At 38.9% G+C, this 18,831-nt stretch overlaps 1 protein-coding gene across 5 annotated transcripts in view; it reads left to right on the forward strand.

Moving 5' to 3' along the window:
• Positions 1 to 15,677, forward strand: part of RMND1 (required for meiotic nuclear division 1 homolog) — a 41,734-nt gene extending 26,057 nt beyond the window's left edge. For all 5 annotated transcript variants that reach the window (XM_012740920.3, XM_012740921.3, XM_012740922.3 and 2 more), the window contains 3 exons: positions 2,167 to 2,287; positions 15,021 to 15,137; positions 15,557 to 15,677. In XM_012740920.3, coding sequence (XP_012596374.1) covers positions 2,167 to 2,287; positions 15,021 to 15,137; positions 15,557 to 15,589 — 271 coding nt within the window. In that variant the 3' untranslated portion in view covers positions 15,590 to 15,677. The remainder of the gene's footprint in view (positions 1 to 2,166; positions 2,288 to 15,020; positions 15,138 to 15,556) is intronic.
• Positions 15,678 to 18,831: the final 3,154 nt, after the last annotated feature.

Below are 18,831 nucleotides of genomic sequence, written 5' to 3' on the forward strand. Positions count from 1 at the left end.
TTGCCTGGGCTAAGGTGTGTAGTGGCGTCATCATAGCTCACAGCAGCCTCAAACTCGTAGGCTCAAGTGATCCTCCTGCCTCAGCCTCCAAGTAGCTGGGACTACAGGAGCATCCCACTGTGCCAGTTAATTTTTCTATTTTTTTTTTGTAGAGACAGGGTCTCATTCTTGCTCTTGTTTGGTCTCTAACTCCTGGGCTCAAGTGATACTCCCACCGTGGTCTTCCAGAGTGCTAGGTGTACACCGCACCTGGCTGTGAACAGCTATTTATATGTACTTTTATAACTTAGATTTGCATTCAATTAAAATTATTAAAAGTAAGCTTATATTTTTGGGGGGAGCAGGTTAAAAAAAAAAAGTAAGCATAGACCTCTTATATGAAAAGGTAGAAATTAGAGAGAAAGAGAAACTGTGTGTGTGTGTGTCTTTGCAAGGGGAAGATGGAGATAAGAATAAGATTTATCAATTTTTATATTTTTATATCTTTTTTATTTTTTATTTATTTATGTTTAGAGATAGAGTCCTACTCTGTTTCCCAGGCTAGAGGGCAGTCGTATGATCATAGCTCATGCAGCCTCAAATTCCTGGTCTCAAGTGATCCTCTCACCTTGGCTTCTCAAAGTGCTAGGATTACAAGTGTGAGCCACTGCACCCAACCTACTTTTTATTTTTAAGCCATGTGATTACCCGTCTCCAAAAAATATATCTGTGTGTATATTGTAAATTTTTTTAATGAAAAATGAAACAAGCTTAGAAATTAGAAACAAAATGAGAGGGTCTTTTTCTCTTTACTTCATAAATAATGTTGATAGTAAAGATTCAGTTAATTTGATTGAGAATTTTGAAATTTTTTTGGTAAACTTTCTATGTTTCTGAGAAGTATTTTGCAAAGGTCAGCATTAAAAAATGTTTTCATAAAATGTTGGAAATACCCTTCTAGACATTGGCCTAGGCAAAGAATTTATGAAAGAAATCCCAAAGGCAATCACAACAGCAACAAAAATAAACAAAAGGGACCTGATCAAATTAAAAAGCTTCTTCACAGCCAAAGAAACTGTCAAGAGAGCAAACAGACAACCCACAGAATGGGAGAAAATTTTGCAAACTACACATCTGATAAAAGGCTGATAACTAGAATCTATTTGGAACTCAGGAAAATCAGCAAGAAACAATCAAACAACCTTATCAAAAAGTGGGCGAAGCACATGAACAGAAACTTCTTAAAAGAAGACAGAATAATGGCCAACAAACATATGAAAAAATGTTCAACATCTCTAATCATCTGGGAAATGCAAATCAAAACCATAATGAGATATCACTTAACTCCAGTGAGAATGGCCTTTATCAAAAAGTCCCCAAACAATAAATGCTGGCATGGATGCAGAGAGAGAGGAACACTCCTGCACTGCTGGTGGGACTGCAAACTAGTTCAACCTCTGTGGAAAGCAATATGCAGATACCTCAAAGCGATACAAGTAGATCTAACATTTGATCCAGCAATTCCACTACTGGGCATCTACCCAAAAGATCAAAAGTCACTTTATGAAAAAGACATCTGCACTCGAATGTTTATAGCAGCACAATTCACAATTGCAAAGCTGTGGAAACAACCCAAGTGCCCATCAATTCATGAGTGGATTAATAAAATGTGGTATATATATATATACCATGGAGTACTACTCAGCTTTAAGAAACAATGGTGATATAGCACCTCTAGTATATTCCTCGATAGAGCTGGAACCCATCCTACTAAGTGAAGTATCTCAAGAATGGAAAAAGAAGCACCACATGTACTCACCAGCAAATTGGTATTAACGGATCAACACCGAAGTGGACATATAGGAGTAACATTTATCAGGTGTCAGGAGGGTGGGAGGGGGGAGGAGAGGATGGGTATATACAACCAAACAAGTAAGAAGTGCAATGTTTGGGGGATGCATACGCTTGAAGCTCTTACTCGAGGGGGGAGGGTGGGCATGGGCAATATATGTAACCTTAACACTTGTACCCCCATAATACGCTAAAATAAAAAATAAAATAAAAAAGAAAAATATCATAAGAATAAAAAAAATGTTTTCACAAAACACCTTGAAAATGTGCAGTGTAAGAGAAACAGTGATTTTTAATTTAAGGTAAATAAAAAGTTATAATTTTCTGTTTTTTAAGGCACCGTATAAACTTGAGTTCCGACTTCTTGATTACTCCTGATTTCTACTGGGACAGAGAAAACTTGGAAGAACTTTATGATAAAACTTGCCAGTTCCTTAGCATTACCCGAAGAGTTAAGGTATGTACTTTGTACTGAGAGAGAAAGACATGTTGTTGCCTATAATGTGCATAACTTATGTGAAGATAAATTTTAAGTTAGCGGAATGTGTTTACCTGCTTCAGAGAAATCTCTGCTTTGACTTGTATTCAGATCTCTTTATATTTCTCCTTCCTTTTGTCCTCTATACAGTCAACTTTTCAACTTTTTGTGTCAAAGGATCTTCTGATATTAACTCTATAGCAGACATCCTCAAACTACAGCCCGCAGGCCACATGCAGGTGTTTTTGCCAGTTTGTTTTTTTCCTTCAAAATAAGATATGTGCAGTGTACATAGGAATTTGTTCATAGTTTTTTTGTTGTTGTTGTTTAACTATAGTCTGGCCCTCCAACAGTCTGAGGGACAGTGAACTGGCCCCCTGTTTAAAAAGTTTGAGGACCCCTGCACTATAGGCTAGATAAGATTAGTGAGAGCCTGGAGGCTTTGGGGTCTATTAGGAGGTTCTTGTGAAGTTTCAAGCAAGAGTTTATGGGGTCCTGAACTATAATGGTGACAGAATAGAAATTAATTTAAGAGAGAATCCTATAGGACAAATCAAGTGACCAGTAATGGGAGGCCAGGGAGAGGGAAGAATAAATGATGGCTGATGTTTGTCTGGGAGTGACAGGTAGAACACACAGGGGTCAGAGCAGGGAGATGAGAAGCTAAATCTAAGATACGCTGAGGTTAGAGTAGCAGCAGGACATTCAATTAGCACTACCAACTCAGGCATATAGAAATGTAGACACAAAGTTGAGAAGAGAGACAACTATATCAAGTTGATGATGGTGTTGGACCACATGGGGAAAGAACACAGAAAACAGAAAATTAACATTATTACAATGTGTGTACATAGTTCTGTGACATTTTATCACACATGGATTCATGTAACCACACAATCAACGGCACAGAACTATTTGTCACCACAAAGATCTCCCTCATGCTAACCCTTTATAGTCACACACCTCTCCTCCTCCCCCTACCATCCCTGACCCCCAGCAGTGAGTAATCTATTCTCCACCTCTAATCTTGTCATTTTGAGAATATCATATATAAATAGAATCATATAGTATGTGACTTTTCTTTTTACTGTATTCATACTGAATAGTATGTGACTTTTAAATTGGCTTTTTTTCACTGAGTGTATTGCCCATGAGATACATCCAAGTTGTGTATATTGGATTCCTGCCTTTTTGCCAATTACTTAAACATTTTTTTTAATTTTGTTTTTATGTATCTGTATTGTTTTTGAGTATATATCTTTGCACAGGTATTTATTGGTTGCTCTCGGGATTACATTATACATAATACATAACTTGTTACAGTCTACTGGTTTCAACATTATACAGATTAACCCATTGCACTCGGGTGTCTAGTGTGACTCGACACGGTTAGCAGAAATTATAGAGATTAAAATTACTCTTTGAATGTATCAATAATTTGAAATATAAAAAAATCCAAATAAATAAGTTTGTATGAAAAGAAACTCCAGTTTTTTATTCTACTGCCCCGCTTTGTAAAATCTGGGGTATTTAAAAAATTAAATCCCGAGTACAATAAAGGAATCGAGAAAAAAGCAAGTGAATGCAAAGGGTTAAATTAAGTATAGAATCCTTATTTCCTTTTACATCTGTTTACCCTCCCCCCAATTTATAATATAATTGTGTTAATTATCTTCTTCTGCAGTCATCAAGAACTTCATCAGACAGTGTTATAATTTTTGCTTCAACCATCAAACATAATTTAGAAAACTCAAGAGGAGAGGGAAAGTCTGTTGTATCTACTCATATTTTTATTCTTTCTAGTGTTCTTTTTTCCTTCCGATGTTCTCAGATTTCTTCTTTTATTGTTTCCTTTCTGTTTCAAGAACTTTCTTTAGCCATTCTTTTAAGGTAAGTCTGGTGAGACAAATTCTCTAGTTTTTCTTTATCTGAGAATGTCTTCATTTTTCCCTTCATTCCTGAAGGGAAATATAGGATTCTGGGTGATGGCCTTTTTTTCTTTTAGCACCTGATAGATGCTGTGCCACTTCCTTCTGGTCTCCATCATTTCTGATAGGAAATCTGCTGTCATTCTGTGATGTGAATGTTAGATCTTTTACTATAATTTCACAAATTTTTGAAGCTCTGTTCACCTTTTTCTAGCATATTTTCTGTTATTCAGATTAGGTAATTGCTATGTTCCGTCTTCAAGGTCACTGATTCTTTCCTCTATCTCCTTCATTCTGATGCCCATTATCAAGTTTTTTATTTCATTTATTATATTTTTCAGTTCTAAAATGTCTATGTTTTCTTCTTTATATCTTCTATTCCTTTGCTAGACTTCCTATTTTTTTATGTTTCAAGTGTGTTCATAATTGCTTGTTGAAGTATTTTGATGATAGATGCTTTAACATCCTTGTTGGATAATTTTAACATCAGATTCCTCTTGATGTTGGTGTCTGTTGATTATCTTTTCTAATTCCCTCCAACTAATTTTTATACCACCAGTTTACCTCATTGTCTCAAGTGTTATGTTCAAGTGTTTTTGCTTGATATACAAGGTCCTTCCTAAACTATCCCTTTTTCAGTCTTTATCCTACCACTTCCCACATTTGCCTTGTGGTCACATAAAAAATAAATAACTTATAATTTCAGAAACCCACCATGGCTCATTGAATGCTATGGCAGCTCTGGTATCTACATTGTTTTCCTCCAAGCCAGACACTGCCCCCTTGCAAAACTACATTGAAATTATCTGCAGTTGTCACTGATCTTGGTATCACCTGTTCCTCTGTGGATGTCTTCCAGCACAGAAAAGTAGAGATTGTTGCTAGCGGTCAGAGAAAGATAACCATCCCAAGCTATGTTGCTTTTAGCTGAAAATAAAAGATTAATTTGTGAGTGATGCTCTAAGAATCAAATTCAATGGACTCCATCAACACAGTTTTAGATACCAGATGTCTACTTAGACACAGATTTGACAACCGAGTTGTCTGGTCGGACATACTGGATTGTCAAAAGTGTTGGGCCTCCATGGTTTAGACTGTGCACACAGGCTGAAGATCCAAAGGATATAAAAGAGGGGATACTAAAAGCTTTATACAAATGAGACATCTCCTATGTTTGTATTAATTAGCTATTGCTATGTTACAAATTACCCCAAAACTTAGCAGCTTAAAGCAACACTTATTATCTCAGTTTTTGTGGGCCAGGAATCTGGGTACAGCTTAGCTGGATCCTGTGGCTCTGGGTTTCTTACAAGGCTGCAGTCATCTCAGGGATTCACTGTCTGGTTCACCTGTGGTTATTGGCTGGATTCAGCTCCTCTCAGGCTGTTGGACTGAGACCTTAGTTCCTCATGAGCTCTTGGCCAGCGGCCTCCCTCAGTTTCTTGCCACAGAGGCTTCTCCACAGAGAAGCCTGTCTCACAACAGGGCGGCATGCTTCAGCAGAGTGAGCAGGCGAGAGGGCAGGAGACACCGTCAGAGAGAGAGTGTTAGCAAGACAGAGTGACAGTCTTTTCTAACCTAATGACAGCAGTGGCATCCCATCATTTGTGCTGTGCTGTTTCTGTTAAAAAAAGCAAGTCACTAGGCCCAGCCCCTTCTCCAGGGGATGGGGTCACACAAGAGGGAACACCAGAAGGTGGAGAACCTTTCGGTGGCATCATAGAAGTCTGCCTACCACAATGGATTTGAGAAAGATGGAGAGGATTTTAGAAGCCTGCCTTGTAAACGCTGACCCACACGATCCTCACACTACCCGGTACTTGCATGATTCCCGGCTGCAGGCCATCAGAGGCGCTTGGAACCGTTGCTGGTCTTGTGTTCAGAATCATCAGCCCACTGCCACTGCTGTTGGCTTGAAAAAGAAAGTTGATGCCAAAAGTAATATTCTCATCTTTGACTTGGGTGGCATTTTTATGTGTCCATCCTCACTATTCAAGATAGAATTATTGAAGGCAAGTCTACAACTCAGGATATGTGTTTGAGTGAAGAATACCTTGACAACTAAGGGGTCGGCTGTTTCTTGGCTAAGATCAGTATGAAAAGGACATCAGTAAGAACAAATGGGTTCTGCAGCCCCTTTCCCCTCTATTAAGTGTACTCCTTCTTCCAGTATTGAGGCTCATTTGAGACTGAGTTCCTCCATGAAGGGAAAGCATATGAGCTCTGTCACACATTAGCAGCTGCAAGACTCAAACGCTGACCCAGTCTCTGGCACTCTAGACCTATGGAGAAAGCCATAAGCAATGCCACCTGGACACGTCACCAATCCCTCACTGGTGGCTCTATGTTCCCAAGATTTAAAATATCTTATAGGAAGAAGTAAAACTGAATTTATTCATAGCATAATCTTGTATGTAGAATATCCTAAAGAATCTGCAAAGAAGCTACTAGAATAAGCGAATTTATCAAGGTTGCAAGAACAATATATGAAAGCAGTTGCTTTTCTTTATACTACCAATGAAGAATTAGAAAGTGAAATTTTTAAAATACCACTTACAATAGCACCAAAAAACTTGAATTACTCAGAAATAAATTTTTATTTATTTTATTTTTTCTGAATTCTTCCTTTCTTGGTAGCAAGTTCAGGTCCCCTCTTCCCCCCTCCTCTTTCCTCTGTCCAGGCTCCTTAAGCAGGTGGGGTGGTGAGGAGGCTCCTTCCTCCTCAGGGGCTCACCTGGGCTGCCTGGTTGCTTCAGCAGCAGCGGTGCCTGGTTCCGAAACCCTAACCCCAGTCCTCGGCCCAGCGGGGAGCCAGGGAGACCAGGTCCGATCCAGGGGGGCCCTCAGGGGCATCCAGGCTTGCATAGGGGGCGAGTCGGACCACAGCATGCAGAGCCGGCCCTCTGTAGGCGTGGACCAGGCTGTGCAACCAGGCCCTGGAGCAGCTGCTGCAGCCACTCACACTCCCGGCGGAGGCTGAGCTCCTGAGCTTGCTGGTGAACATCCAGTCCGAGTGTCTGGGGGCCTGGGAGGGGGAAGGCGCAGGACAACAGGAGCAGCAGAGGCATGGCGGGGCAGGTGCCAAGTGCTCCAGGAATACATTTTTAAAAATATAAGTAAGACCTATACACTGAAAACTATAAAAGATAGCTGAAAAACTTAAGTCCCAAACAAATGAAAATATATGCCATGTTTATGGCATAGAATACTCACTATTATTAAGATATTAGTTCTGCAAATTGATCTGTAGATTCGACTCAGCTCCCATCAAAATCTCACTAGACTTGTTTTTTTTATTTTTTTAAAGAACTAGTAGGCTGATTTGCAAATGCAAAATGGAAATGCAAGGGGCCTAGACTAGCCAAGGCAATTTTGCAAAAAAGGACAAAGTTGAAGGACTTTTACTGCTTGATTATAAGACTTCCTCTAAAGCTGCATAATCAAAACAGTGGAATACTGGCGTAAGTATGGACATAATAGATCAGTGCAACAGAATAGAGTCCAGAAATGACCCATACACATATGAGCAATTGATTTTTAACAAAGAAAATAAGTTTATTCAATGGCAAAAGGATAGTCTTTTCAACAAATGGTCCTAGGACAATTGAATAGCCATATATAAAAAGTGAACCCTATCCCATTTTCAAAATGGTGTGAATAGTCTCTGCACACCATTTCAAAAAATGGATCAGAGACCTAAATAGAAAAGGTAAACTTCAAAAAAAAAATATGAGAGAAAAGCCTTGCAACCTTGGGACATGGAAAGATTTCTCAGGTTAAAAACCAATGAGCGATGAAAGAAAAGAAACCTTGACAGGCTTGGTGGCTCACGCCTGTAATGTTAGCATTCTGGGAGGTGGGCAGATTGTTTGAGCTCAGCCTGATCGTTTGAGCTCAGCTCATTTAAGACCAGCCTGAGCAAGAGCGAGACCCCATCTCTACTAAAAATAGAAAGAAATTAATTGGCCAACTAAAAATACATATAAAAAAAAATTAGCTGGGCATGGTGGCGCATGCCTGTAGTCCCAGCTACTCAGGAGGCTGAGGCAAGAGGATTGCTTTAGCCCAGGAGTTTGAGGTTGCTGTGAGCTAGACGGATGCCACCACACTCTAGCCCAGGCAACGGAGTGAGACTCTGTCTCAAAAAAAGAAAAAGAAAACCTTGAGAGTTGAACTTTAAAAGAATTTTAAACTTCTGCTCTTCAAAAAAACACACAGAAGGCCGGGCGCGGTGGCTCATGCCTGTAATCCTAGCTCTCTGGGAGGCCGAGGCGGGCGGATTGCTCAAGGTCAGGAGTTCGAAACCAGCCTGAGCAAGAGCGAGACCCCGTCTCTACTATAAATAGAAAGAAACTAATTGGCCAACTAATATATATAGAAAAAATTAGCCGGGCGTGGTGGCGCATGCCTGTAGTCCCAGCTACTCGGGAGGCTGAGACAGAAGGATCGCTTGAGCCCAGGAGTTTGAGGTTGCTGTGAGCTAGGCTGACGCCACGGCACTCACTCTAGCCTGGGCAATAAAGCAAGACTCTGTCTCAAAAAAAAAAAAAAACAAAAAAAACACACAGAATGTGGAAAGGCAAGCTATAGACTGGAAGGAAGCATTCTCAACATATAAACCTGACAAAGGATTCAATCAGAATGTATAAAGAACTTTTTCTACTCAATAATAAAAAGACATCCCAATGTTTTAATGAGTAAAAGATTTGAACAAACACTTCACAAAGAAGATACATGAATAGCCAAATGAAAAGTACATGAAAAGATACTCAACATCTTAACAATACTAAGTGTTGCTGAGGATGTGGAATAATGAAACTTTCATCCATTATTTGTGGAATATAAATTGGTACAGCCAACTCTGCAGAACTTGGCAGTTTCTCATAAACTTAATCATTATCTTATCATATGACCCAGCAATTCCACTCGTATTTACCCATGAGAAATGAAAATGTGTCCTCACACAGATTTGTACATGAATGTTCATAGTAGCTTTATTCATAATAGTCAAGAACTTGAAATAACCAAACGCCCATCAATAGGTGAATGGAAAAACAAATTGTCGTATTTCCATAGAGTTGAATGCCACTTAGCAATAAAAGCAGTTAATTTCTAATTCATGCAAAAAGATGGATAAGTCTCAAAAATCATTAAGTGAAAGACGCTAGATACCAAAGCATAACGCTGTTGTACTACATATAAGATATTCTAGAGAGACAAATCTAATCTATAGTTACAGAAAGTAGATCAAGGATTCCCTAAGGAGTGGGAGTGGGGTGGGTGGGTAGAACAGTAGATTGCAAAGAGATATAAGGGAACTTTTTGTGGTGATTGATATGTGACAGTAGTTACATGAGTATACATTTGTCAAAAATCTTCAAATTGTATACTTAAAATGGGTACATTTTATTGTATGTAAATTATGTCTCAAAGCTAATTTGAAAATAAAGCCTCTTGTGAGAAGTCTTTAGAGGTAGCCATATTTACTGGGGACAAATCTGAAAGTATTCAGAATTTACTGCTCTTAGATGTCTGTCCTTTTCCTTTGGTATGGAGACCTCTGGTGGAATCATGATTGTGATGAGAGATGGTATCATTGCCATCAAGCAGATGCAGACTTCTCTCCCTCTTCTGATAACCAGCACATTCTGCTTACTTAAGTTAATAAAAGTGGACTGAGGAGTAACTAAGACAACCAGCTTCTTGGCAAGTTTGAGCTCAGGCATCCCTTCTGCATCCTGTGGCCTCCCTCAGATCTCTTTGATAGTGATATGGTATCCTTCACATGTCTCTCATTGGGGAGAGTACAGGAAAAGAGAACAAGATTACAGCCACCAGTAAGGAGGCTTGAGCAAGGAAGATAGTGTATGGTCCAAAGGAGAAGTAGAAAGATAAGGATGACTTCTAAGAACTTAACTCAAATCCCTTACATTCAACATGATAGCAACAGTGGGAAATGAGAAATGTCAAAGAAGGATCAACAGTGAATACAAAAGTGCAATGAATAATCAACTAGCTGGACAAGAATGAAACTAGTAAGGAGGAAGGGGAAAACCTGGAGAAAGTGCCAGTGCACTGTCAATCTGCTAAACCAGAGGGAAGGAACATGCCAGGAAGGGTACTTTGGAGCCTGTCTGGAGACAGAGCTCCTCCGAGTGGAAGGACTGCTTCTGTACCCACCGTTGAAAAGTTGACTAAACAGCCCAGAGAGCTGGTGGAGCAGGTTCCTCTCAGTCCCAAAATTTAAAGATTCCTGTAACAACTCAGTTCTGTGGCAGTTATTTTTAAAAATCTTATATGAACTACATTTATGCACCACATGACATTTTGATGGGTAGACCAAATACAGGATGATGGTCCCATAAGATTATAATACTGTATTTTACTATACCTTTTCTATGTTTAGATATTTAGATGCACAAATATCATTGTGTTTCAAATGCTTATAATATTCAGTCCAGTAATATGATGTACAGGTTTGTGACCTGGGAGCAATTGGCCATACCATGTGGCCTAAGCATACCATCTAGGCTCTAGATTTGTGTAAGTACATTCTATGATGTTCCCACAGTGATGAAATCACCTAATGATACATTTCTCAGAATGTATCAAATATATTAGTATAGTAACTGGCTTCTGAATCCTTAAGTGAGTACACAGGGAGAATGCATACTATTCCACTGAACAATATTGGATCCATTTGAAATATTTGTCATTTATACTTCAACCAAGTTTGGGTGGGGGCAGGGTGGCAAAAAAAACTCAGGTAATATCCTGAAAAATTGAAATAAAAATCTATTTAGTCTGGCATCATTATAAATATATATCTCATGCTCTTTCTAGTTGTGATCTGATTCATTCTGTATCCTTGGCCAGGACCATCCTTGCCTGCATTCTGCCCCAGGAGCCCAGATATCACCTCCTAGGAAAGGTTTCCCAGTCCTTACCTTGTACTCTGGAGGACTTTGTATCCCTCAGGTACAGCACTTCCCAGCCTGTCTCGTGGCGGTCTGATCACATCAGTCTCTAGGACTACATGTTTCCTATGGAAAATTCCACGTCTTTGCAGTCTCCAGGGGTATCAGTGCATCATAGCCTTTCTGAATGAATGACAGCTTGTATGGAAAGATTTAGCCAGAGTAGGAAGATACAGAAAGAACTCTTTTTTTTATGCTTTCTCAAAAGTGCCTCACATCCTCCATGGCAGAGGCCACAGATGGGTCAGATAATTGAAAGGTGGCCTTAAAAATGCCTTTTTTTTTTTTTTTTTTTACAATCCCACTACTGGCAAGCTAATTGTTCATTTCATTCCCTAATCTCACTCTTTGGTGTTAAATCTTCTACATGAGTTATAAAGCATATCTAAGAGTTCTCAAACTACATTTCTCAGAGTATTTTTTTAGCATCCCAAAGGCAGTTCAGACTGGTTGGATTATGTGAAGGTTTTTTAGCAGGCTAAGGAGTTAAGAGTTCACCTTCCCTTATGAGCAACACAGTGCTTACACTATATAATACAAAAGAAAAATAAGAACTGGCCTGACCTTCAACAAGCTTTGCAGTCTTCTAAGAAGACAAAACAAGGAAAGAGTGGTGGTAATGCTAGAAGAAAGTTGGTCCTTGTTTTCTGTTTTTTCTCTCAAAAGATAGAGAAAAGAATCTTGAGCAAAAACAAGGGTGATTAGGCATAAGACATGCTGAAAAGCAGTCAAAACAGTTGAGGACAGAGGTTGAGTCATCTTCTTTGGTAATTAGGAGATCACTGAAGCAGCAGTTACAGTGGTGGTGTGGGACAGAAGCCAGTTGGCAGTGGGTCCCTCGCTCTGTGTGCTCCTGCCAGTGTCCCCAACGTCCTGTCATTGAGTCTTCTCTCCTGGTGTCGTCTGCTCCATGATCAGTGGTGTTTGTTTTCATGCCTTCTATTTCTACCTTTTCCCGCTAGTTTTCAAGCATATATCTTAAACCCAATCTCGTTTGCCTTCCAGATATTTCCATTTGCCTCCTAAATCTCACAGATCCTCTACATTTACATGTCTCGTAGCATCCTTTTTTAAATTATTTGCATCATTCCCCACTACAATGTAATAAGCTCCATGAGATCAAAGACCGTGATTATTTTCTTCCCACTTCTTGGCAAAGGCCTCACATATAGCTGTACTCAATAAATATTTGTAGAATTAATCAGTGATTAGATTTCAAAATGAAACTCATGGTTTTCTCCTAGAAAATGCCAGACCTTCTCTGTTCTCTATTTCAGCTAGCCTCACTTATCTAGTCATTCAACGAGAAACTTAAAAGTCATCTGAGTGACCTCTTTCTGCTGCACTCACCACATCTAGTCAGTCTTTTCATTTCCCCCTAAGTATCGTTCATTCATGGGCATTTATTGAAAACCTATGTGATTGATCCTGGCCTGGTGAAATGGAGGAATGCCGGGTCTTCAGGCCCCCAAACTACTAATGTGCATCCCACAGCCCCTGTCCTCTCACCTGGACTGTTCTAATACCTTCTTCACTGCCTCAGCCTCTAGACTGGACCCCTTTCGAGTCTCTCTGCACCCTTTGGCCTGAAGAAAGAGACACATCTGTCTTATTCACCAGTCTGTCTCCTCTGCCCAGCACAGTGTAGTCAATGTTAAATAAATATCTCAAGATGGAACAAAAGACTCCCCATTACCTGCAGAATAAAGTTCAAATATTCTAGCAAGGTGTATTAGTTTCCTATTGCTGCTATAACCAATTACTACAAACCTAGCAGCTGAACACAATTTATCAGCTTACAGTTCTGTAGGTCAGAAGTCTGACATCGGTGTCACTGGGCTAAAATCAAGGTGTTGGCAGGGCTGCATGCCTTTCTGGAGGCTGCAGGTAGGATCCATTTCCAGTGCCTCGAAGCTGCCCACATTCCTTGCTCATAGCACCTTCCTCCATCTATCAAAGGCTAGTTAGGTCCTCACATCATTCTGAACTCTTCTGCCTGCCTTTTCCACTTTTAAGGACCCTTGTGAATACATTGGGCCCTCATAGGTAACCTAGGATTATCTCCCTATCTTAAGGTCAGCTGATCAACAACCTTAATTGCATATTCAATCATAATTCACCTTTGCACGTTGTATTCACAGGTTCCAGGAATAGGATGTGAATGTCTTTTGGGCCGATGGGGGGTGGGAGGAGTGCATTATTTTGTCTTTATGTACCTCTCACAGTTTTGTACTAATTTACCTTTTTTTTTTTTTTAATAAACAACATAAGACAGGAAACTAATTTACCTTCTTAACCTCACTTCCAAGCACTTCCTTCCAAGTTGTCTCCATCTAGCTATGCTTGTCTCTAAGCTATTTCCTCTGCCTGAAATGCTTCCTCCCCCCTACCCCACCTTTTCAACCTGGCAGCTGACTACTTAAAGCCTAATTCACATTGACCACCTTTGTGAAGCCTCCCCCATTTTTTCCTGCTCCCTCATCTGCGTGTACATAATGTGCATGCCTCCACAGCTACATGAAATAAGAAGCATGCAGTAGTAGGTTCTCTTGCTTGTACATTTCAACGTGTTGTCAAATGCTTGGGTTAGTTGAGGTTTGGAACTAAGAAAAGTTGTTAGATTTAACAATTAGAAGAAGACTTGGAAGTTTCTGGGGAGTTGTGGTAATATATACAAATTCTAAAGAGTTAAGGAATAAGTTGGGTGATTAGGGGTGAGGGAAGAAAATTGTCATTTTTTGGTCAGACCTGAAAGAAAATGGAAGAGGGCTAAATCAGTTTGAAGAGGGAAGCAAGCTTAAGGCTGAACATGTTATAGACCAGGATCAAGCAGCAAATAGAAATAGAAAAAAGGAAGAAAACACAAGAGGAAAGGAAAAGAGGGGGGAAAAAAGAGAAGGAAAACAGGTACACTGTAAACAATTTATACAGATTAGACACTACAAGGTGACCATAAAATCTGGAAATAGGTGATGTTACCAATGCAGTTCAGTGTCATCCCTCATTAGTACGGCAGTTTAATGCTCTGTGCAAAATCATAGTATGGTGCACCAACATATTCCTCTCAATCCTCAAACATGTATATCTGATGATTCTTTTTAACCGTTCACTGACCAAAACCATACTTTCAGCATACCCTATGAGAGAATCAAACTATTTTAAAAATTTGCTTCTAGACTTTCCAGTTTCCAAGGGCAAGCGACACACAGATATACTGAGTAGGTATATAACTTGCCAGTAATCACATCCAAATTTTAAGTTCAAAGATTCTATCTTCTTTCAACTCCCCACAGCCAACTTGTTTTGAGGCATCATAGGGCAGAATCTTTGCAGTTCAGAGTTGAAAGCAGTGCCATCTAGTGGTAAGTGTGCAGCACGTCAAATGTTAAGTTTGAGGCTATTGTAGAAGGTAATCATTGTTTTTTTATCTTTAGGCCATGCAAAAAAAAGGAATGTTTCAAGTTTGCCTTTTTTAACTGCTAAAAACACAAGGGAAGCTACCAAAAACTAAGACTCAAAAACTTTATTTGTAGGTCTTCCATCAAAATCATTCAAATATAAGAGCTTCAGTATACAAAGTATTTCTTGCAGTCAAATCTGTGCATTGTAAAATGTCTCTGGATGGGTTGACAAACTGGTAACACTAACTACTGGTAGCTACCTGCAGGCAGAGGACTGGGAAGCAAGAGTTGAAGGGACAATTTTTTACTGTATACCTATGGAATTTTTATGGATGTCACCATGTATTATTTACTTAAAGAAATGCAAATTGCTTAAATACATGATACTAAGATTTTTGTTATACAGGTCATGAATGAAAAACTTCAGCACTGTATGGAACTAACAGATCTGATGCGGAATCATCTGAATGAGAAGAGGGCACTGCGCTTAGAGTGGATGATCGTCATCCTCATCACTATAGAGGTAAGTGGAAATGACATGAACTGTGATCACTTACATCTTATATAGGGGCTAAGAATAAGGATAATTTGACACAGAAAATTATAGCAGGAAAGAGAATGACTTTGTTATAATTACTAAGTCTATTTGGAAGTGAGATAAGTTTCAAATGACTGTATTTTGCAAATGCATTAAATGTAGTATTTGAGGTCTACCTTTTTAAAGATAGCATTTGGAAAAAGTTCTAGCTACAAGTTTGTAATGCACAGCCCAACATCAAGTACCTGTGCCTCAAGAATGGCAGCTGGCCATGTGAGAAAGCCAAGTATTTACTCTAACTTCAGGAGCATTTTTCATTAATCACAATCTTGGAGGTCATTTTCATTTGTACCAATAATTTGTTTGCTATGAAATTACTAATTCTCACTTTTTGTCATCCCAAGGTAATGTTTGAGCTGGGACGAGTATTTTTCTGACCAAGCAATAACCAAAGTGTCATTGCAAGAGATGTTCAAGTTCTGCAATCAAAAATAAATGTTCACTATTGGGTGACCTCTTATTTAATAGGTATTTAATTTTTTTAAATCAAGAAATTATCTTTTTCAGCTCCAAATATATTGTTGCTTGAATAAAAATTATAAACAATCTGGTGTTAGGGTATCACTGACAATTCAAAAGGAAAATATTTCAGTTTAAAGAATAGTAACCTCAGTGTCCAGGAAATCCAGGCAAAGATATTTAAGACAAAAGGCTTAGATTATGGACACTACAACTTAACCTATCTCAGGGGAATCCCAATCATGGCCCTGGCTGAGAGAACCATACAGGAACTCGGAGGTGATGAAATCAATATATACAATAACAAAACAGGCCTTTAATGGCAGAAACAAATTTTATATACCCATTTTAGACAGCATTGAGTGTGACTTCAGTAGCACTTTGCCTTTTATTAATCAATACTTTCTTTCCTTTCACTGAGTAGGTATATAACTTGCCAGTAATCACATCCAAATTTTAAGTTCAAAGATTCTTAGTCAAAACTTAGTCAAAATATTCTTTCCACGGACTTTTGTTTTGCACATATTTTGGGGAAATTATAAAGTACCAAGCATAATTTAACATCTATATACTTACCATCTTAAATTGACAGTTAACATTTTACAGAGCAAATCTTTATCTTCACTGCCAAATTTTTATGTATAACCTCTCCTGCCCCACTACAATCCCCACCATGGTAAATTTAAGTGTTCTTTTTCTTCATAAATATATAAATAGCAATGCCATTTTGCAACTTGCTTTACTGCTACACAGTATTCCACCAAGAGAATACACATTCATCTATACTCTTACTGATGGACATTTACTTATTTGCTATATAATAGTGCTAAGGTAAATGTATGGTGTCTTTTTCAGCACACTGAAAATTGAGTAGCTGTCTCCCATCTGTGGTACCTATACCCCAAACTCCAAGGAGCATGTAGGCATCGATAAAAAAATTGCTTCCTAGGCCAGGCAGGGTAGCTCAAGGCCTACAATCCTAGCACTCTGGAAGGCCAAGGAAGGACTGCTTGAGGTCAGGAGTTTGAGACCAGTATGACCAAAAGTGAGACCCTGTCTCTACAAAAAAACAGAAAAATTATCTTGGCATGGTGGCATGCACCTGTATAGTCCCAGCTACTCGGGAGGCTGAGGCAGGAGGATTGCTTGAGCCCAGGAGTTTGAAGTTGCAATGAGCTATGATGCCACTACACTCTACCCCAAGCAGCAGAACGAGACTGTATCTCAAAATAAGAAAAAAATTGCTATGTGTAGTTCTACCTGGTTTTTAAAAAATCACCATGCCTGTGCACACACCTGCAAATGTGTCTCTTCTCTTTTGCCATCTTCCTTTATCACACTTTACAGAAGGGAGGTAACTCTCACCTATCCAGAACAGTTTGGTCCACTTTATTCAATAACTTTTAAATATATTTAACTTTTTTAAAACTTTTGGGAAGTTACACCAGACAGTTTCAAAGATTGGTCATGCAACCTCCTTTAATTGATGTCATATTTCCCCCTTGTATTACAAGAGATGCAATTTCAATAAAATTTTACTCCATATATCAATATGTAAAATTTGCTATTTGAGTCAACTGATCAATAGTAACAATTTTAATAATCCAGAAAAAAATGAACCGTTTTGGTGCTTTATGGCTATGGCAAATTAAAATTTTACTTTCAATTTATGTACACAAATGTTACAAAGAATGAAAAGATGATCAGTAAGACTTTCATAAATATATGCGGATAAAGTTTAGAGAGAGAAATGTAACACAAATACAGTTTTAAGAAGAAAAAACGATGTTAAATTTACATAGTTTATCTGTTTAAATGGATCATGGTGGACATTAACTCATTACGATGGTATTACATTCTACTAGACACAGGCTTTTTTTTTTACATTATAATTTGCTTTTTTATTTTAGCATATTATGGGGGTACAAGTGTTAAGGTTACATATATATTGCCCATGCCCCCCTCAAGTAAGAGCTTCAAGTGGGTACATCCCCCAAATGTTGCACATCTTACTCGTTATGGTTATATATACCCATCCCCTCCTCCTACCCTCCCGACACCCAATAAATGTTACTCCTCTATGTCCAGTTAGCTGTTGATCTGTTAATACCAATTTGCTGGTGAGTACATGTGGTGCTTGTTTTTCCATTCTTGAGATACTTCACTTAGTAGAATGGGTTCCAGCTCTATCCAGAAATATACAAGAGGTGCTGTATCACCATTGTCTCTTAAAGCTGAGTAGTACTCCATGGTATACATACACCACATTTTTTTAATCCACTCATGAATTGATGGGCACTTGGACACAGGCTTTTTAAAAGGTGGTAAGATAGCTTTATTTGAAAATATCAGTGTTTATGATAACTGGAAATTACATCTTTTTCATCTAATTCATGATTAAAGACTTCAACTTATGAGGATTAACAGAATATGTTTGAAGCTGTAAAAGTGTTAACTATTACTACAGTCCTTCTGGGTAAAAGTCCATACATGATTCTGAGATTATATGGAGCCTGAATCAAATTCCCAGGATCCCCCTTTGAATCTTTAAGAAACATCATGACTGAGAGTTAGAAGATAGATGTTACTGAATCCTGCATAGGAATGGAATGGTTCATTTTGATTATAAAGCAGTATTTCCACTGTTTAAAATGGGTTGGTTCTTCAGTGTAAGTCCCCAAAGGCCTTTTTTCTTTGAGAGTCTCTCTGTTGCCCTGGCTAGAGTGTCGTGGCGTCAGCCTAGCTCACAGCAACCTCAAACTCCTGGGGCTCAAGCTATTCTCCTGCCTCAGCCTCCCGAGTAGCTGACACTACAGGCATGTGCCACCATGCCCGGCTAATTTTTTCTATGTTTTTAGTTGGCCAATTAATTTCTATTTTTAGTAAAGACGAGTCTAGTGCTTGCTCAGGCTGGTTTCAAACTCCTGACCTTGAGCAATCCTCCCGCCTCGGCCTCCCAGAGTGCTAGGATTACAGGCATGAGCCATGGTGCCCAGCCTCCCAAAGGCTTTTTGAACTCTATACATCTTACATACACCAGGTAGCTGCTACCAGGTATTCTAGGGTTCCTTCTTGTCAGCAGTAGAGACTTTTTAATATATATAAAATCAGTATAGTTCTAGTTTTATTTTTTACCTAAACAAACCATCTTCACCTATTT

The sequence above is a fragment of the Microcebus murinus genome, chromosome 5 (assembly GCF_040939455.1).
Source record: "Microcebus murinus isolate Inina chromosome 5, M.murinus_Inina_mat1.0, whole genome shotgun sequence".
Classification (NCBI taxonomy): Eukaryota; Metazoa; Chordata; class Mammalia; order Primates; family Cheirogaleidae; genus Microcebus; species Microcebus murinus.